The sequence below is a fragment of the Oryctolagus cuniculus genome, chromosome 15 (assembly GCF_964237555.1).
Source record: "Oryctolagus cuniculus chromosome 15, mOryCun1.1, whole genome shotgun sequence".
Taxonomy (NCBI): Eukaryota; Metazoa; Chordata; class Mammalia; order Lagomorpha; family Leporidae; genus Oryctolagus; species Oryctolagus cuniculus.
In genome coordinates, this window is record NC_091446.1 from 78057844 (window position 1) to 78078869 (window position 21026).

General features: G+C 49.9%; 1 protein-coding gene across 7 annotated transcripts in view; it reads left to right on the forward strand.

Annotated features, from left to right (window-relative positions):
- Positions 1-13287, forward strand: part of LDB3 (LIM domain binding 3) — a 62226-nt gene extending 48939 nt beyond the window's left edge. For all 7 annotated transcript variants that reach the window (XM_070057993.1, XM_002718353.5, XM_002718354.5 and 4 more), the window contains 2 exons: positions 2755-2870; positions 10577-13287. In XM_070057993.1, the coding sequence (XP_069914094.1) occupies positions 2755-2870; positions 10577-10666 (206 nt within the window). In that variant the 3' untranslated portion in view covers positions 10667-13287. The remainder of the gene's footprint in view (positions 1-2754; positions 2871-10576) is intronic.
- The last annotated feature ends 7739 nt before the right edge of the window (positions 13288-21026 follow it).

The window sequence follows — 21026 nt, forward strand, 5'->3', positions numbered from 1 at the left end:
TCCATTAAATACAAGGGTATTAATTCAATGTGGGACATAAGAGAGTTAGTCAAAGAAAATTATAAAGACCTACAGGGAGAAATAAAGGAAGAAATAAATAAACAAGGAGCTAGATTATGTTCCTGGTGGGAAAAGCCCACGCACTGGCTTAACGCAACACCAGATGCATTCTCCTTTTGTAGAATAAATGGAGTAAAAATAGCAACTTTAAAAACATATATCAGGGTCAGGCTTGTGCTAACAGTTTTTTTTTTAACATTTGCTTGTTTATTTATTTGAAAGGCAGAGTGTGAGAGAGACAGAGAGAAAAATCTTTCATCTGCTGATTTACTCCCCACCAAGTTCCTACAATAGCCAGGGCTGAGCCAGACAGAAGCCGGGAGCCAGAAATTCATCTGTGTCTTCCACGTGGGTGGCAGGTTGTGCTACCAACTTTTAAACAAAGTGACAATTGTCCAGATCATACAGAATCAAGTTTAAACAGAAAGATCAACCAGAGGATGAGACTAAACATTCCAGAAAAATATTCAAGCCATTATAAAGTTTTAATCTGTGGAAAACCAGCAGGAGAAGGAATCACTATTTACTAAGATTGTTTTAAACATTTCTTTGTTCTCATTCATCTTGTACCTGTCAAATATGTGTTGAACGTGTGCCAGTCATGACAGGGCCTCTACCCTCAATATCCTTGAGCAAATCTCTCATGTAGCATGTACATGAACAGTCAAGAGATGGTGGGTGGCGGAGTGGATATTGACAAATGGGTGGCTGGGTGGATAGAGGAAAGGAAGAAGGAAGCAAGCAAGCGAGACAGGGTGGTAGGTGGGTGGATGAATGAGTGAGTGGAAGGAAGGAAAGATGGATGGGTGGATGGTGGATGGTGGATGGATGGATGGGTGGGTAGGTAGATGGGTGGGTGGATGGATGGATGGGTGGGTAGGTAGATGGGTGGGTGGATGGATGGGTGGATGGGTGGATGGATGGATGGGTGCATGGATGGGTGCATGGATGGGTGGATGGATGGGTGGATGGATGGATAGATGGATGGGTGGATGGGTGGATGGGTGGATGGATAGATGGATGGGTGGATGGGTGGATGGGTGGATGGGTGGGTGGATGGATGGATGGACGGATGGGTGGATGGATGGGTGGGTAGATGGATGGATGGATGGATGGGTGGATGGTGGATTGGTGGATGGATGGGTGGATGGGTAGATGGATGGGTGGATGGATGGGTGGGTAGATGGATGGATGGATGGATGGGTGGATGGTGGATGGGTGGATGGATGGGAGGATGGGTAGATGGATGGGTGAGTGGGTGGATGGATGGGTGGATGGATGGATGGGTGGGTGGATGGGTGGGTGGGTGGATGGATGGGTAGGTGGATGGATGGTGGATGGATGGATGGGTGGGTGGATGGATGGATGGGTGGGTGGATGGATGGGTGGGTGGATGGATGGATGATGGATGGGTGGATGGGTGGATGGATGGGTGGGTAGATGGGTGGATGGGTGGATAGGTGGATGATGGGTAGATCAATGGATGGATGAGTGTGTGGGTGAATGGATGGAAGAAAAGAAGGAAGGAAGGAGGTATGAATGGACGGAAGGAAGGATGGGCGGAAGGAAGAGAGGAAGGAAGGAAAGGGAAGCCCTCAGGAAGGCCATCTCTTCTCTCCTGGTTGAGGTGGGGGGATGAGTATTCCCCAGAAAGAAGCCAGGCCCAAAACCCAAAAGACTGCAGAGATCCTGGTAGAAAAAGTGGGGAGAGTTTTCCAAGCCCAAAAGGTGGTTTATACAGAGGCGTGGAAGTGTAAGAGAGAGCACAGGTGTGAGAGGGACTGCTCAGGAGCAATGACAGAGAAGTGAGTGGGGGTGCATTGCACTCTAGTACACTTGGACAGACCGAGCCGGACCCCCGCAGCGACTTCCTGAAGGAGTCAACCCTGTTTTCTCAGCTCCGGGGAGGTGATGCACTTGTGCCTGGTGAAGAACTTAGGTACTCTGTCATGATACAGTATAAGCTAAGAGGAGAAGCCGTACATTGGAAAAAGTAAGCAAGATGCAAGTGCAGCTTTTCAAAGCCCAGTGGCAAGTAGATGAGGAGCTGGAGACAGCATACAGTCCTGCGCGGAAGATGAACTCCGGAGTCCCCCAGGCCTGCCGCTGCTCCTGCTATCTAGAGTGATGGAGCCTCCCCAGCGAGTTTTCTCGTCTTTCCGGTGGGCCGGTCCTCTCTCCACAGAGCTGCTGTGAGGATTAACCAAGAAGCAGTAGGCACTCGAATCCCAGCTCCCCGCCGTCCTTTCATTCCTTGGGAAGACTTTCAGAGAGGAACCAACGGGCTTGCTGGTGTGCGCCGAGCACTTCAGGCACATTATCCGATTCCACCTGCTCCGCGGGTCTGGTTCTGTAGTTATTCTCATGATAAGACGGGCACATCGAGGCCCTGAGAAGTTAGATGACGTGGCCTGGTTTTGAACAATTCCTTCACCGAGCCGGGGTTGAGCCCAGCCCTTCTTTCTGCACCAGCACAAGGGGGTGACTAACTCCAGGGCAGATGATTGGGAACAGGGGAGAGAAATCAGTCCTATAACAGAGTTTTTTGTCTGTGAGATGCCAAACCACTCATTGGGCTTCACTCACTGGGCCCCAGCCTTTGACTGGGGGGTGTCCTGGCCTTGGGTCCGTGTGGCTGGGCTGCTCCTCCCTGCCTGCCTGGGAGCCTGCTCCTCACTCTGCCTTTCTTTGCAGACTATATCAATCTGTTCAGCACCAAGTGTCATGGCTGCGATTTCCCTGTGGAGGCTGGTGACAAGTTCATCGAAGCGCTGGGGCATACCTGGCATGACACCTGCTTCATCTGTGCGGTATGAGAAGCGAGCAGGAGGGAGTAAGGGGGTGGGGGTGCGAGTGGGGGTGGGGAGGGAGGAGATGACCAACTCTTGACATCTCTTGCAACTCCTGCACTCTGTTAGGGATTTTTAATGTGTCTGCTTCTTTAAAAATTTTTATTTATCTATTTTATTTGAAAGGAGGAAAGGGAGAGGCAGAGACAAGAAAGACAGAGATCTCCCATCTGCTGGTTTACTCCCCAAGTGCCCATAACTGATGGGGCTGGACCAGGCCATAGCCAGGTGTTGGGGATTCAATTCAGATCTCCCATGTGGGACCCGAGCACTTGGGCCATCACCTGCTGCTTCCAAGGGCGCACATTAGCAGGAAGCATGCATGGGAAGCAGAGCTAGGACTTGAACCCAGGCACTCGAATATGGAATGTGGGCCTCCCATGTGGCGTCTTAACCACTGTGCCAAATGCCCACCCCTCTGATCATTTTTAAGGGCTGGCAAATATTATGATGCCTTGATATGTCCGTGAAACAAAGTTTCACTACTAATCACTATTTATAAACCAGTGTTGCCTTGTTACTTTCCATTTCATTGTGGACAACAGAACGTTCTAGGATTTGGCAAACCAAGAAGCTTGTCTCAGCAGCAAAGCTCCTGATAGGGCAGCAAATGGTGCCTGGTTTGCAAGGAGGGCAGGTGGCTTCCTATGGTTACACATTGCTTCAGGTACAAATGATTTAAAGATTTCCCTCCCAATTTTCACCATGAACACTAACTGGTATAAGGTCTCTCTCTCTCTTTTGATGTTTTATTTATATATTTGAAAGGCAGAGTGACAGAAAGAGCAAGAGACAGAGAATCTTCCATCCACTGGTTCACTCCCCAAATGGCTACAATGGCTGGGCCTGGGCCAGACTGAAACCAAGAGCCAGAAACTCCATCTGGGTCTCCCACGTTGGGTGGCAGGGGCTCAAGCTCTCGGGCTGTCTTTTCCCAGGCACATTAACAGGGAGCTGAATCAGAAGCAGAGCAGCTGGGACTCCAGCCTATGCTCTGATATGAGACACTGGCATCGCAAGCAGCAGCTTAACCCCCTGCACCACAATGCCAGCCCCCAAAGGTTTCTCTTGATAGAACCTTTAGAAAGTAAGACCGAGTATCAGTTTATTTTCCTCACTTGTCCTGCTGCTGATATACAGCTGTCAGGAAATGAGCCCTGGGTTAACTATTAACTGCGTGCGAATTATTTCTGCTGAACAGCTGGGTCATTCTCACCATGAGATTGGCATTTTCCTTCTGAGGACTTTGGGCTGGGGTGTGGGGAGAACCCAACAGTGAGCCTACTGACACGTAGACTCTGGGTTGGAGGGGGATCGTCATTCCCGATAAAGCCCATCTCTAAATCGTATTTGGGAAAATTCATGTGCTACTACGGGCTTTTAAGTTAGTTAACTTCTTTATTTGAGACAGAGACAGCCCTCATCCATTGTTAATTCCCCAAATGCCTGCACCAGTTAGGACTGGGCTAGACTGAAGCTGGGAGCTAGGAAGTCAATCCAAGTCTCCCACATGGGTGGCAGGGACCCAAGTACTTGAGTCATCATCTGACACTTCCCAAGGTGCACATGGGCTGGAGGTGGGCATTGGAAACAGGGCTGGGACATGAACCCAGGCACTCATATATGGGATACAGATGCCCCAACCAGGGCCTTAGCAGCTAGGCCAGATGCCTGGCCCCTACTATTTTATTTTTGACCAGAGTTGCCCATGATAATTTTCAGGAATGTACAAAATATTTTTAATTAAATTAATCAATTGATTTAAGAGGAAGAGAGGGAGCTCCTCGATCTACTGGTTCAATCCCCAAATGCCTGCGACAGCTGGGGCTGGACTGAGGCTGGAGCCGGGAACTGGGAGCTCATCAAGTTTCCCATATGAGTGGCAAGAACCCAGTTACTTGAGCCATCACTGCTGCCTCCCAGGATCTCCACTAGCAGGAAGCTGGAGTCAGGAGTCAGAGCTGGGACTCAAACTCTATGTTGGACACCAGCATCTGAACCACCTGGCTAAGCACTGACTCCACCTGTGCAGTTTAAACTTGAATAATCCATGGAAGACTTAGGACATAAGACAACCCCAGTCACAGAGTCTGCCGCCGCTTACCTTTGGTCCCACACTTCCCTCTGCCCCCACCATTCATGAGATGCGTGGTAATCACTCTCTGCATTGTTTTGTGAAGGCCGCCATGACGACCTAAGGCTTAAGCCACAGTTCAGAAGCCCTGGAACCCTAAACCGGGGTGCTGACCAGGGCACTGCGCGCTCTCCTGGCTTCTGGTGGTCTCCTTGGCCTGCAGCTGCATAATTCCCGTTTCTGCCTGTCATCATGTGCTGGCTCCTGCTTTGTGTCTTTGGCCTTCTCTGCATGCGTGTCTGTCTCTGTGTGCTGCTCTTAGGAGGCCACTGGTCCTAACAAGTGAGGGAGCCATCACGTTCCATCTCAATTCACATCTTACTTACATCTACAAAGACTCTGTTTCCAAGTAGGTCACTGCTATGTCCCCGTGCTGGGAAAGCTACAGATACTGGGGGTTAGGGCTTCAACATATGCATTTTGAGGGACACATTCAACCCCTTAACACTCCAATTTTCTAGCTCTTTGAACAGATTTCCGGTTGCCTTTTAGGGTCCTTGAAGTATCTCTCCTCCAGCATGGTGGAGAGATAAATACTCTGGCTTTGGGGTTGTTCCCTGCAGAGCTACAGCCCAGCCAGGCAGAGCATAGGATTCTCTGGCCCTTACATTCAAGCCATGGCTTGTCTGATCCTGAGACACTGCCTGCAAGTCTGGTCTCCCACCTTCTAGAAGGATCCAAGAGACTTGGCAGAGATCCAGGAAGACAAAGGCATCGATGAGCTGTTGTCCAAGGGCAGATGGATGAGAAGGCTGTGCTGCGTGGAGAGGGAGCTGTGGCAAAGATGAGCCTGGGCCTGCTCCCTGGAGCCAGCTCTGTTGGGCTGAGAGTGCCAACAGCATCCGTCCTAGAGAGAGACCACAGAGGCAGGCACTACAGCTGGGGTGGTTCCGGCTGATTTCATAAGTAAGCTCCAGAGACCTGGAGCCAGTCAGGGGAGGGAGGCCTATAGCACTGCCCAGCAGACCCACCCACCTGGCCGTAGAGCCTGAGGGATTGCGTCATGCCTGCTATCTATCTGCATCAGGTAGGCTGGCGTCTCCTCCGCCTGGAACCACCTTGCCCCTTGGGGCACCATGCTGCGCACGAATCCCTGGGGGTCCCTGCTCTCAGCCTGATCCTACCCATTCGTTAGCCACCTCTGAGGCTCTTCTCTCTCCTCCTTCAGTCCCCCATCACCCTCCCCAGTCTGAATCATCAGGAAGTTCTCACAAGCAGCCAGCTCTGTCCCAGACCAGGGCAGCTCTTTGCCGACTCTCTCCAGGGCTTCCTTTCTGTCTTCCTGGAGTTAGATCTGGGGCATCCACCTTCTCAGACTTGTCTCCCCGTTGTCACCGGCAGTCAGATGCCGCCGTGAGAGCCTGGTGTGTCACTCAGCTTTTCGTTGCTATAATGAAATGCCCAAGACAGGCTGGCTTTGCAAAGCAAAGAGGTTTATCTGACACAGTTCTGGAGGTTCAAAGGCATGGCCCTGGCATCAGGGGTCCTTCCTTGGCTGCATCACGTCAAGAGAGATGGCAGTCGAGGGAGCCCATGTGTGGGGAGTGAGGGAACTGAAACCAGACAGGGAGCAAGAGAGGGACCCGGGAGGACGAGGCTGAGGCTTTTCTAACAGGCTCTTTCAGGAAGTAGCCAGACCGAGCAAGAACCAGCCTAATCCCTTTAGAGGTCAGGCTGCTAATTGACCTGACTTCCATCAGGCTCCACCTCTTCAAGGTCCCGTCACCTTCCAATGTCACCATGCTGGGGACCAGGCATCAAGGGTATGGACCCTTGAGGGACAAACCACATGCACCCATAGCACCTGGTCATACTCAGCGTCACGGCATGCACCTGCGGTGTTTTCAGACCCTTTCCAGCTGTTTGGCTCCCAGGTGCTGCTGGCAGCCCTGTGTGAGCCCGGATACGACCTCCCCAGCTGTACCAGCAGGGACTTGCACCTGGGGCCTTCAGTGCCCCTCTCCTTTCCAGTTCTCTTGGGCTGAACCTGTGCTCACTGACACCTGCTCAGCTCAGCTCAGAAGGATGATTTCCCTGTCACCGCTGCTGCCCCAAAGTGGGGACTCCACCTGCACCACTCCTTCTGATGGCAGCACAGCGCATATGCCCTCATGGTGGTCTAACACACTCAGAGGGCTCCCTCTGTGCAAACCGTTAAGTCAGAGTGGTTTCATATAAACACGGCCCCCGTCTGCTCGGAGCTCTGAGAAAAATCAGCATAGGCCTGAAGTCTTATAGACCTGGACAGAGTCAGTCTTTCTTTCTTTCTTTCTTTCTTTCTTTCTTTCTTTCTTTCTTTCTTTCTTTCTTTCTTTCTCTCTCTCTCTCTCTCTCTCTCTCTCTCTTTCTTTCTTTCTTTCCCTCTCTCTCTCTCTCTCTCTTTCTCTTTCTCTCTCTCTTTCTTTAATTAATTTATTTATTCAAAAGACAGAGTTACAGAGAGGCAGAGAGAGGTCTTCCATCTGCTGGTTCACTCCCCAGATGGCCGCAACGACCATCTGAAGCCAGGAGCCAGAAGATTCTTCTGGGTCTCCCACGTGGGTGCAAGGGCCCAAGGACTTGGGCCATCTTCCTCTGCTTTCCCAGGCCATAGCAGAGAGCTGGATTGGAAGTGGAGCAGCCAGGATTTGAACCGGCGCCCATATGGGATGCCAGCGCTGCAGGCGGCAGCTTTACCTGCTATGCCACAGTGCTGGCCCCTGGACAGGGAATCTTACCTCTGCATGTTATTACATCTGTGATATAAGCAAGACATTTGGACTGAGTCCAGCTTTTCCACTGTGAAATGTGGTAAAGGCACATCTTACCCTCTAAGGTCTTTAAGATTGTGAATAGAGAGTATCTAGCATTCTGCTTGTGCCACGGTGGCCTCAGAAGATCCCTGGGCCAGCATTGTGGTGCAGTGGGTTAATCTGTCACCTGCTATACTAGCATCATGTGGGCACCAGTTTGTGCCCTGGCTGCTCTACTTCCAATCCAGCTTCCTGCTAATGCATCTGGAAAGGCAGTGGAAGATGGCCCAAGTCCTTGGGTCCCTGCCACCATTGTAGGAGACCTGGATGGAGTTCCAGGCTCCTGGCTTCAGCCTGACCCAGCCTTGGCTGTTGTGGCCATTTGGGGAGTGAACTAGAGGACGGAAAATCTCTTTCCTTCCTTGTTTCTCTATAAGTCTGCCTTTCAAATGAATAAAATAAATCCTTAAAAAAAGAGAAATATTAGTTTCCTTCTCTTGAGATGTTTCCAGCCTCAAACTGCATTCTTAGGTTGTCATCAGGGGGTATATAATTTTGTCTCTTTTTTTCATATAATGTTTTCCTGCACAGATTTTTCCATATTTGATTTATCCTTTTTCATGGTGACATTCTATTGGGAAAATGCTCCATAAAAACTTAATCATCTCCCTTTTAAGAGAAATTTGAGATAACTTTCTTTCCTTTTAAAATTTTATTTTATTTTATTTTATTTATTTATTTTGACAGGCAGAGTGGACAGTGAGAGAGAGAGACAGAGAGAAAGGTCTTCCTTTGCCGTTGGTTCACCCTCCAATGGCCGGCGCGCTGTGGCCGGCGCACCGCGCTGATCCGATGGCAGGAGCCAGGTGCTTATCCTGGTCTCCCATGGGGCGCAGGGCCCAAGCACTTGGGTCATCCTCCACTGCACTCCCTGGCCACAGCAGAGAGCTGGCCTGGAAGAGGGGCAACCGGGACAGAATCCGGTGCCCCGACCGGGACTAGAACCCGGTGTGCTGGCGCCGCAAGGCAGAGGATTAGCCTAGTGAGCCGCGGTGCCAGCTCCTTTTAAAATTTTTTAAAAGATTTATTTATTTATTTGAAAGTCAGAGTTACACACACAGAGAAGGAGAGGCAGAGAGAGGGAGAGAGAGAGAGGTCTTCCATCCATTGGTTCACCCCCCAGTTGGCCACAATGGCTGGAGCTGCACCGATCCAAAGCCAGGAACCAGGAGCTTCTTTCAGGTCTCCCACACAGGTTCAGGGGCCCAAGGACTTGGGCCATACTGCTTTCCTAGGCCATACCAGAGAGTTGCATTGGAAGTGGAGCAGCCGGGATGTGAACCAGCGCCCATATGGGATTGCTGGCACTGCAGGCGGCGGCTTTACCTGCTAGCCACAGTGCTGGCCCCTCCTTTTAAATTTTTTGAAGTTTAGTAATTTTTTTTTGAAAAGGAGAGAGAACAAGAGAGACTGAGAAAGATTTATCACCCACTGATTCACTCCCCAAATGCCTTCAATAGCCAATGCTGGGCCAGACCAAAGCCAGGAGCCTGGAACTCAGTCCAGGTCCCCATGTGAATGGCAGAGACCCAAGAACTTGAGCATCATCTGCTGTCCCCCGAGGTGTGCATTAGCAGGGAGCTAAAATCAGAAGTGGATCCAGGACTTGAACCCAGGCACTCCGATATCGGGTACAGGTGCCTGCCCCAATTTTCATATGTTGAACACACATTGCTTTCTCCTTCTATGGAGTAGTTTCTGCAAGATAAAATTTTCCAGGGTGGCATTACAAGGTTATAGGATGGGCATATCTGATGACCCTTGTTCAGTGTGGCCACATCCCCTACAGAACACCCGATTCACCTGACCCTAGCAGTGCACATACAGGCTCATTCCCTTTTGTCATTGCTGAATTTTGATAGATGTCTTTTTTTTTCTTCCACTTTTTACTTGAATTGTGGCAGGTTAAAGGTGACAAGCCATTGAAGTTTTTTGTCTTACTCATTTTGCTAGATTTATAAGTATCTAGTGGTATCTCAGGGACGTTTTATTTTATTTTTTAATTATTAGTGAGGATAATTTTTTCTGATCTATTTGCTAGCTTACTGAAGAGACTTTCTTTAGATGTTAATCTGCCTGTGGGTGCTGACTTGTGAATTTGCACTGTTTCTTAGACATTTTAGATGGCATGGATCAATCATCTTCAACATATACCACCAAGTGTAATTCATTCATTTGAGTTTTATTCTGTGTTCTTCTTTGGAAGTATTCACTTTTAAATAGTCTGACCACATACTCTGCTTTAGTCATTAAGAATTTATAATGGGGAGGGGGTGGCAGGCATTTGACTTAGCAGTTAAGACACTGTTTAAGACATTCACATCCCATATTGGAGTTTCTAGGTTTGAGTCCCGACTTCCTTCCTGGTTTTAGTTTCCTGCTAATGTGGACCCTGGGAGGCAGCAGGGGATGGTTCATTGAGTTCCTGCCACTCATGTGGGAGATCTGGATGGAGTTCCCAGCTCCTGGCTTTGACCTGGTCTAAGTCCAGCCATTGCGGGCATTGGGGGAGTAAACCAGGAGATGGGTATATATATATTATACACACACACACACCTTTCTCTGAAATTGAAAGAACAAGAATTTGTCGTGGGAGCACAGGCCGCTGCCCTTTCTCTGGGCTGGCTGTGAGTGACAGTGCATTTCCTTAAAGGGGTGACTGAAATCCTCCGCTCACGTCCCCCACCCCCGCACCGTGCACCCTCAAGGCCCCTCTCACGCCGCTCTGTTCTCTGTCCCAGGTCTGCCACGTGAACCTGGAGGGGCAGCCGTTCTACTCCAAGAAGGACAAGCCGCTGTGCAAGAAGCATGCTCACGCCATCAACGTGTAGGAGCCGAGGGTGTCCCATGCGGGCGAGGCTCGCAGCTGCTCCTGCTGCTGGCAACCGTGGATTCGGAGGCTGATGTTTCTTTTTGGGGGAAAGGGAAGGAGGAAGCGATTGAGCCCTTTTGAAGTATAATTTTAGTCCTCTCTTCTGTACACAGATCGTGTATTTGCATAGTTCAGACTAGAAGCCAAATGAACATTCTCCACCAAACTAGCAATTAATCCAAGACGGGGGTTGTACTTCAAACGTGTAGGACAGAATTCCAAGAACTCAAAAGTGAAAAACTAAAAGCGACTTTCCCAGAGCGATGCCGCAGTTCCCTGCATCCCCTGCCTGGGGACCCAGCTCAGTGCGTGTGGGAGACTCCTAGCGTTCTGCGGAGTTTCTCTCTCTCTCTCTCTCTCTCTCTCTCTCTCTCTCGGAGGTCCTCTGGCAAACAGGACCCAGTGCCAAACCCTGGCTGCAGGGTATTTTTAGAGCCATAGCTGAGAGCTTGCTAGCTAAGCCCCATCGGGCTTTCCTCGCCAAAAAAGGAAGTGTTATTCCCCGACTGGCGTCATGGAACGACCTCTGCGCATTGGACCTCAGACCCCGCACGGACTGGAGAAGTTGGAAAGGGAGCCCAGGCATCCGCAGAGCTGTCCTCGGGGGTCCGCTGGGCAGCTGACCGGAGCTCTCACTCCCTGGGCGTGAGATACCCACGGTCCCCCGCTCCGTGAGGCTTTGCACCCATTTGAATTGTGCTGGGGAGGGTGAAATTGGCTTTCTCCAGTCTGGCTTTGCAGTGGGTGAGAGGACATTTGCCAAAGGCTCGGGGTTCTGTTTGGCCTTTGTTGTGCTTTGAGAGGTTCCTGAGCGGGAGTGTCCCCTGCATGCATTTCACACACCCCCAGTCTGACTGCTCCCCCGTAACATCCACCTCAGCACCCCACGCCCACTCCGCGACAGGCTGAGTGGCCTGTGGATAAGCAGAGCGAGACAGTGTCCCGGACAGGGATGATGCCAGAAGAGGCCAAACCGTGCCAGACCCTGGGTCGGGAAAGAGCTCCCTGACTTCCTGCCAACTTGAGCGAGAACAAAGGAGCGGGCAGAACCTGCAGGGCCGCGCCGGCCTCTGCACAGGTCTATGTGTGACCGTGGCAGCTGCTGGAAGGAAAGGAGGGACTGACAGCCCCCACGGTGACCATTTTGGCCTGTGTGTTGGAAGCGTGCGCGGTGATTTTGGTCTGTGTTGGAGCACACAGGGGGGCCGGCGTGAGCTCCTTGCCTGTAGGGGTGCCCATCTGAGGTGGGTAAGTGTCTCCCCGCGGCCCGAGCTGCCATCCTGGTTGGGAAGCGCTGTTAGCACCCCTGCAGCAGGCCGAGTACGTGGATACGTGGAGGTGTCTCATTGGAGCACAGCACTTGGCCGCGCTGCCCACTCACTGCTGCTCTCTCCTCGCTCCAGTTTTGGACTTTTTTTTTTTTTTTGTCTTTGCACGTTTGAAATGTTTTACCGGAATGCATTAGAACTCTGTGTTTCATTTCTGAGAACTGTGGCTTCCAGGAGACTGCCAGCCTACCTAGGTGGGCTGTGTCCCTAGTGGAAGCCTGCCTTTTTTTTTTTTTTTTTTTTTTTTTTTGACAAATGTGAAGCCACCAGCCTCCCCCAGGAAGCCCCTGAAAGCTCTTGGTGGACATAAACAGTTCCCACCCCAGGGCCCTTCCTTACATTTGAGGAAGTGAAAGCTAAGCACGGGGCACTGCCTTGGGATTTGTCGGGAGAGGCACACAAACACCTTGAAGCAGCCTCTGATTTTTGGAAAGGTCAAAGACACGGGCATGAGGAGGTTGCAGACTGTGCAAGGGCTCTAGGTGGGTTTTCTCCAAAAATAATCTGTTAAATGCTCAGAGCCTACTCTTGAGTCAAGAAGAAAACCATCCCCTAGAGTTTCCAACATCTCTTTTTAAAGGTCATGCAACCCACACGCCCCAACACACACACACACACACACACACACCCCTCCACACCATCATTTAAAAAAAAAATACACGCTCCTTAAAAAGCAAGCCGAGCTATCTCACAGGGTAGCTTCACCCAAGTCCTTTCTCGCATCAGTGTTTCCAGTGTCTGAGAGCTGAAGTGGATTCCGCCGAACCCTTGTTTACTAAAGAAACAAACAAAGCATTTGAAAGGTAGCAGGAACAGGAAGTAGTTCTGAGTGTGGTTCGCTCGGTGTCTGAGTCTGTTGTGTCGTCGGGATGAAGGTGGTCTTCAAGTTGACATCACGGAAGTCCCGCAGCACCAAACGCCCGTTCTTAGTGGTCGGAGGTGGGGAGAGTGCTTGGGATCTGCAAGTCTCCTCACTGTTGACATGAATTTAGCATTTATAAACATTAACTTTTTGCAACTGAGTGACTTGTTGCTGCACTGTGTTAGGAATCTAGCTTTTATAATGTTAACTTTTCAACCCATGCACTCTTGTTTTGGAATTTTTTTTGGATTTTTTTTTTTGGCCAAGATTTCAGAAGTGGAATGTAGCACATTAGAGGTGTATGCTAAAAGATTTTTGCATGTTTTTTTTTCCTTTTGCTCGTGTGAATTCTACTTTTTAGCAAAATAAAACCCCAAAAAGGATGTGCAAGTGCGGAGTTTGCTGTGTCAAGTTTTTTTCACGTGACATGGGAAGCAGCTTACTTCTACATGGCCACAGATAAAAGTTGGAGACAAAACAAAGCATCCCAGTAGAAGATGACTTTTCTGGTGCTCAACAGAGGTTGAATCTCCTTTATAAAACAAGGAGGCATGTGGGAATAGTGCAGGTGTTTGGCGTGCAAAGGGGATTTACCAGATGAATAATGAACTGAAGACCAGGCCTTGCCTCACAGGGGTGTACTTTAAAGTATAAGGAACATGGAATTGAAAGATAAATTTATTTGGGGGCAAAAAAAATGTCTTGGAAATCCATGCATCCTCTTATGTTTGGAAAGTTTTGTTTGGTGACCTACTTGGTGGGCAAATATTTCAGATTGATTTATTTTCATTGTGCTCTAAATGGCTTCATTTCTTTAAAAGCTGCTGCATTTCCTTCCATATCATTAGTTTTCAAGCAAGCTGAGAATGAAATCCTTTGGTGGCATTTTTTTTTTTTTTAGTAAATAATGAAGATCCTTAGGAAAACCAATTCATTCTTTTTCAAGGCATTCTGTTTCTAGGCCTTACTTCCAAATAAAGAGCAAAATATCTTAATGTTTAATTTTTAGCACCTGACTCAGATTTTGAACGTGCAGTGGAATTACCAATAGAAATAAAACCTTGTTGTGTTAGTGCTTCTTAAAGCTTACAGCAATTTTTTAAACAGCTCATGATGAAAAAACCCTCCTTGAGTTGGAGCATTTAAAGTTGGAAGGGGTCTAAACAGGTGTCTAGGTCTTTTCCAGATGTGGGAACAAAGCCTGGAAAGGGACAGTGGATTCCACCAAACACACAAACCTCTTGGGAGGCAGCAGGTGCCAGGAATCAACGTGGGCTTTGCCTTGATAAGGCCGGGCCTCAGTTGGAGGCTATTTAATACCACCTGAGTGGTGCTGGGAGCGTCTCTCTAAGCCTGTTTATCTACCTGAAAATGGAGGTAATAGCATCTGCCTATAGATCCCTCTTTTTTGAGAGCCAAATGCAAGAAGTTCTGGAAGAAAATTTGCAGTACCAGTGCTGGTTATTATTGCCAAGCGTAGAGTGGAGTGGGAACACAAAGCTCTCGTTCCTACTTCATTTTCCCAACTCCTCCGCCGAAGAGTCGCTGGGAAAATCAGCAGAGATAATCAGTAATACAGGTGGCCCAGAAAGATGAACCAGAGGAATCAGAATTTGCACCAGAGTTTCTGCACTCTTCACTGAGGACCAGAGGGCAGCATGGAAGTGGCTCATTTACTCTTTCAACAAATGCTCACTGAGCACCTACTAGGTGCCATCCGGCGCTCTGGATACTGAGAATACGACGTGAGTATAATACATCAAACAAAACAAAAACCCCTCTGCTCTCGCGGCATTTAGGAGGGCTGGTATCCACAAATCAAGAGGGATAACTGACGTGTCAGATTGGTTCTAAGGAGAAATATTTTGACTATTTCATACTGCACTAGGGGCAGGCATTTGGCTTAGCAGTTAAGATGCTGGTTGAGGCATTCGTGTCCCACATTGGAGCGCCTGGGCTCGATGCCTGGCTCCAGCTCCTGACTCCAGGAGCGTACCCTGCGAGCCAACAGGTGATGGTTCAAGTACTTGGGTGCCCTGGTTTCTAACTTTAGCCTCAACCCAGTCTCAGCCATTGAAGATGGGCGTGAACAAATAGATGGGAGTGCTCTCTTGCTCGCTCGCCCTCTGGACTTGGACTCATTAATGATAATGGCATGCACAGAGAACGGGTTCTGAATGCAGTACACTCGGGGCCATAACTGCATAAGCTGTTCACCCTAAAGATCTGCAATGCACAAAAGCAAGCTGTATGAGTCCTCGGTCCCTCAACAAAGCTGTTTAATTTATGTGAGCACAGAATATGGAGCTCGAGTTTGGAAACACTGCCTGAAGTATCAGTTTAGGCTTTCCTGGGACAATCCCAATGTCCAATAATCTCTCCCTGGGTTCCACTCATATACACTGAAGCCATTCAGACAACCCGGGCAGCACCGATGCTCCTCAGTGTGCAATGGGGTCACACCCTGACAAACCCATCCTAAGTTGAAAATGTACGGAATGCACCTAAGCTACCAAGCTGGCCCTTGTGACTTCAGGAGAGAGGACTGCATTGTGTGTGGCCGGCCCGGGGAAGATCCCAAATTCAAAATCCAAAGTATGGTCTCTACTGAACACACATCCCTCTTGCACCATCGTAAAGGGGCAAGAGGGAAAAGTCGTAAATCAAACCGTCTGGCCAGCACCGCGGCTCACTAGGCTAATCCTCCGCCTTGCGGCACCAATACACCGGGTTCTAGCCCCGGTCAGGGCACCAGATTCTGTCCCGGTTGCCCCTCTTCCAGGCCAGCTCTCTGCTGTGGCCAGGGAGTGCAGTGGAGGATGGCCCAAGTGCTTGGGCCCTGCATCCCATGGGAGACCAGGAGAAGCACCTGGCTCCTGGCTCCTGCCATCGGATCAGCGCAGTGCGCCTGCTGCAGCACGCTGGCCATGGCAGACATTGGAGGGTGAACCAACGGCAAAGGAAGACCTTTCTCTCTGTCTCTCTCTCATTGTCCACTCTGCCTGTCAAAAAATAAAAATAAATAAATAAATAAAATCAAACCATCTACGTTGGGGGACCCTCTGCAGGGCTTTCCATGCCATCGGCATTCCCTGAGGGGCTTGGCTCTGCTGCAGTGTGGAAGATGACTACACGGACGAGGTCCCTGGATTTGGTAGAGCTTACACTTTACAGGGAAGAGTTGGGCAATGAACAGTAATGCATAAGCAATAGAATTTGAGATAGCAAGGGCTATGGGAACATAAAACAGGACAATGTGCTGGCAAGGGATAAGCTACTTAAAAAAATTACTTATTTGAAAGAGCAACAGAGAGAGGGAAAGGGAGAACAAGATTTTCCATCCACGGGTTCACTCCCCAAATGACCTGAAGCCAGGAGCCAGGAACTCCCATCTTGGTCTTCCACATGAACGGCAGGGGGCCAGGTGCTTGGGCCATTTTCTGCTGCCTTCCCAGGCGCATGAGCAGGAAGCTGGATTGGAAGTGGAGTAGCTAGGACTCAAACTGACACTCCAATACGGGATGCCAGCATTGCAAGCCCTAGCTTAACCCATGGCACCACATCACCGATCCTGATGAGTTCCTTTCGATCTGGTGGTCAGAGAAGACTCTGTGAAGCAGCGACCTGTGAGCTGAGGCCTGAAAGAAAGGAGACTGACCACACCAAGGTTTGGGGTAGAGTGTTCCAGATGATAAAGGGAACTCTCTCGCCACAGCAAGGGCATGGGGCTTGAGAGCAGAGGCCGCGGCAGGGGCTCAGAGGGCTCGGGGCCAGGGTAAGAGATGCTGCAGACATCTGCAAACACCTGCTGTGAAGGGAGGAATCAGGGGCCGGTGCTGTGGTGCAGTGGGCTAAGCCCCTGCCTGCAGCCACTGCACGCCCTATGGGCGCCTGCTGGAGTCCCAGCTGCTCCATTGCTGATCCAGCTCCCTGTTAATGGCCTGGGAAAGCAGTGGAGGATGGCCCAGGTGCATGGGCCCCTGCACCTGTGTGGGAGACCCGGAAGAAGCTCCTGGCTCCTGGCTTCGGCGTGGGCCAGTTCTGGCTGTTATGGCCATTAGAAAGTGAACCGTTTAGGGAGTGGATAGAAGACCTCTCTCTCTCTGTCTCTCTATCTCTCTGTCTCTCCTGCTCTCTCTGTAACTCTGCCTTTCAAACAAATAAATAACTCTTTAAAAGAAAAAAAGAGAGGAAATCAGTAGATGACTAAGTAAAACTTGATAATGTGACTTTTGATAGAAGCATGGATTTTAATTTTCCTGTCATACTTTTCACTTAAAAACAATGTAAGCTGCTCATAGCAGGTGGATGAATATGGCAAAAATTGAAGGTTGTATGCAGTTGGCTCAAGTGTTTTGCATGGATGTTTTCCACGATCCGGGAAGCACGCCCCCATGCTTGTCTGCATACTCACACAAATTGCAAATTGCACTTGTTATGTCCTGGGATTTGCTTTCTTTTGTAAACCATTTTGTAACTAGGAACTTCATCATTGGATCCCAGAGAAATCTCTGGAACATCATGTGACGGGTTCTCTGAGAATAATGGTCACGAGTTTGTCTGTTGCCTGAGCTGATGGAACACACTCTGCCGTTACTTTGTCAAGGCGATCAGCTACTTTGCTGATCTGTGGGACATCTACATCTCCAGTGTCATGCACAGCTCTGAACCTCAGGCTCACCTGTCAGGGTTTTGCCCGACTGCCCCACATAGAGGCCCCACTCCACGCCACTTGGTCACTTTTTTTAAAAGATTTATTTATTTATTTGAAAGTCAGAGTTACACAGAGAGAGAGAGAGAGAGAGAGAGAGAGGTCTTCCATCCACTGGTTCACTCCTCAGATGGCTGCAACTGCTGGAACTGTGCTGATCTGAAGCCAGGAGCCAGGAGCTTCTTCCGGGTCTCCCATGCAGGTGCAGGGGCCCAAGGACTTGGGCCATCTTCTACTGCTTTCTTAGGCCATAGCAGAGAGCTGGATGGGAAGTGGAGAAGCCAGGACTCGAACTGGCACCCATATGGGATACCGGCACCGCAGGCGGCGGCTTTACTCTCTATGCCACAGCGCCAGCCCCTCTCAGATTGTTTTAAAACCTGGAGCTTGGAGAGAGATGTTCTCTTCTCTCACTGAAGGCTGAGCTGGAGAAATGAGGCCGACAGACTGTCCATCCCATTTTGTGTGGAGAGCATCTGCAGCCAGGAGACGACAAAGCCAACCTCCTAGATCTAGCCATTCTCAAGGTCCTCTGCCTATCTTTTCCTATAACCTGGAATTTGTTTAAATTGGGTTTCTGTCACTTGCGATAAAAGGAATCTCAACTGGCATGGGGGGGGGCGCCTTCAAAAAATTCATGGCAAAAACTATGCTTGGATTTCAAATTGTTTTTGCACAGAATAATATTATCTTTCAATTCAATTTTCTCATGAACATTGTGAAGTACCCTCATACACTGTCCAGTGCTGAATTCAGGATGGTAGGGGGCCTTGAAGCCCTTTTGATCTGCTACCCTTCTTTTTTTAAAAAAAGATTTATTTTTATTTACTTGAAAGACAGAGTTACAGAGAGAGGTAGAGACAGAGAGAGAGAGAGAGAGAGAGAGAGAGAGAGAGGTCTTCCATCTGCTGGTTCACTCCCCAGATGACTGCAATGGCCGGAGCTGTGCCGATCGGAAGCCAGGAGCCAGGAGCTTCTTCTGGATCTCCAAAGTGGGTGCAGGGGCCCAAGGACTTGGGCCATCTTCTACTGCTATCCCAGGTCATAGCAGAGAGCTGGATTGGAAGTGGAGCAGCGGGGACTAGAACCGGTGGCCATATGGGATGCCAGCACTTCAGGCCAGGGCGTTAACCCTCTGTGCCACAGCGCCGGCCCCTGCTACCCTTCTCACCCATGCCATTCTAGCTAAGCATGGAATACAGAAAAAGCAGGTTGTTTACCATCAGAAGCACAGTTCCAAGACAAGTCGCACAGTCTTGCTGTCCCAAATCCCATCTACATAGGGAGCTGGCACTGTGAGAGTTCTCCACCCTGTGTCTCCTCCTATATTCTTCCAGATATTTCTTCTTAAAATGTTTTTGAAAGGCAGAGAGAGACTGAGAGATCCTCCATCTGCTGGCTCACCCCCTAAATGCCCACAACAGCCAGGGCTGGGCCAGACCGAAGTCAAGGTTCTGAAACTCAGTCTGGGTCTTCCATGTGGGTGGCAGGGACCTACGTGCTTGGACCAGCACCTGCTGCCTCCCAGGGTGTACCAGAGTAAGAAGCTGCCATTAGAAGCCTAGCCAGGATTTGAACCAGGCACTAGGATACGGGAAGCTGACACAGCAACCGGCCCCTCCCTCCCGTATTCTTTCCTTCTGTGAATTGCAGGTACCCTCCAGGTATCCTATTGTCTGTCTCCTCCTCCAACTGCTCCTGACAACCAACAGTTAGCACAGGTCACCAGGTTTACTTCCTGAGTCTGTCTCGGGTCTGCTTCCTCCTCTCCATCCTCGGGGCTCCTGCCTTCAAACATCTCTGCGTGGGGTCGCCCTTCTGGGTAATCTCACCAGCTTCCTAACCCATAGCCTCGTCTCCATATTGCTCCCCCCTCTCCCCCACCCCCACTCCCATCCCTACCCCCACCCCAGACATGGGAAGCCATCTTCCATTCAGGATCTCTCCAAAACCAATCTGCCTGTTTAGTGGTCCTGTGTCATATACAAACGGCTTATGTCTTCTCTCCACAGGGCCTGCAGTCACCCCCTTGTGGGAGGCCCAGTCAGCCTGTCTGGCCTCCCTTCTCAAGGCCCTCCCCGCCTTCTTCTAACAGGCCACCGTCCCTGCCGCTCTGTGGGTCAGCGACCCTCTTGGCATTTCCACAGCACGCCCGCATTTTTTTCTTTATTTTTTTTAAAGATTTATTTATTTATTTGAGAGGCAGAGTTACAGACTGGCCACAACGGTTGGAGCTGGGCCGATCTGATGCCAAGAGCCAGGAGTCAGGAGCTTCCTCTGGGTCTCCCACACGGGTACAGGGGCCTAAGGACTTGGGCCACCTTCTACTGCTTTCCCAGGCCATAGCAGAGAGCTGGATCGGAAATGGAGCAGCCGGGTCTCGAACTGGCGCCCACATGGGATGCACTGCAGGTTTCTGTGCCCCTGGCACTGTGCCACAGCGCCACCCCCAGCACGCCTGCATTTTCACATTACTCCACAATTGTCCGGCTATGGCTCTGTCTCCCTCACCTGTTCGCCCAAGCAGCAGCTATGAGGATTGACAATTCAGAGCACGTTGACGCATCCAGCAAACAGGGGAAAACTCTGAATTCCTTTTCCAGAGCAGTGTGCACGCTGGAGTCTGCTTTTGTTTTTCTGGTTTCCCCCCTCCCCCGCCTACAATTAGGCAATCCACTGGAGAGACTTGGGACTAAGATGCCGCAAGAATGCCATCGTTGCGATCACTTCGTGGAGAACTGAGGTCCCTTCTCACAACAAACTCTACCCAAAACATCTTCTAAGCAAATTCTTCCTTGTTAAGGGTTTATTTATTTATTTGAAAGTCAGTTACAGAGAGAGAGAGAGAGAGAGAGAGAGAGAGAGAGAGAGAGAACTTCCATCCGTCCACTGGTTCATTCCCCAGATACCCTCATTGGCCAGGGCTAGGCCAAATTGAAGCCAGGAGCCAGAAACTCCATCTGGGTTTCCTACATGGGGTCCAAATACTTGAGATATCTTCTGCTGCCTTACCAGGCTCATTAGCAGGGAGTTGGATTGGAATGGAGCAGCCAGGATTCAAACTGGGCACCCCAATACAGTATGCCAGCATAGCAGGTGGCAGCTTAACCTACTGCACTGGCCCCACTCCAGCAAATTCTATAGACTATCTTTCCATTGGCACATTTGTTATTTGTTTGTCTGAATCTATCTCAAAGCCTATTTGATGCATAACAATAGATATAAAGAGACTATTTAAAACTTGTTTTATGTACAGGGGAGGAGCCAGCTACTGGAGAGCTTATGTTTTCCTTCTAATGGAGTATTTGGGAATGCCAGAGGGTCCTAGCATTTGTGGCAGGATTGGTACAGGGCATCCAGCATGCCCAGGGTGGAAGAAGGAATGCAAGTGGTGGTAGGAACCCTACACTGCATGTGT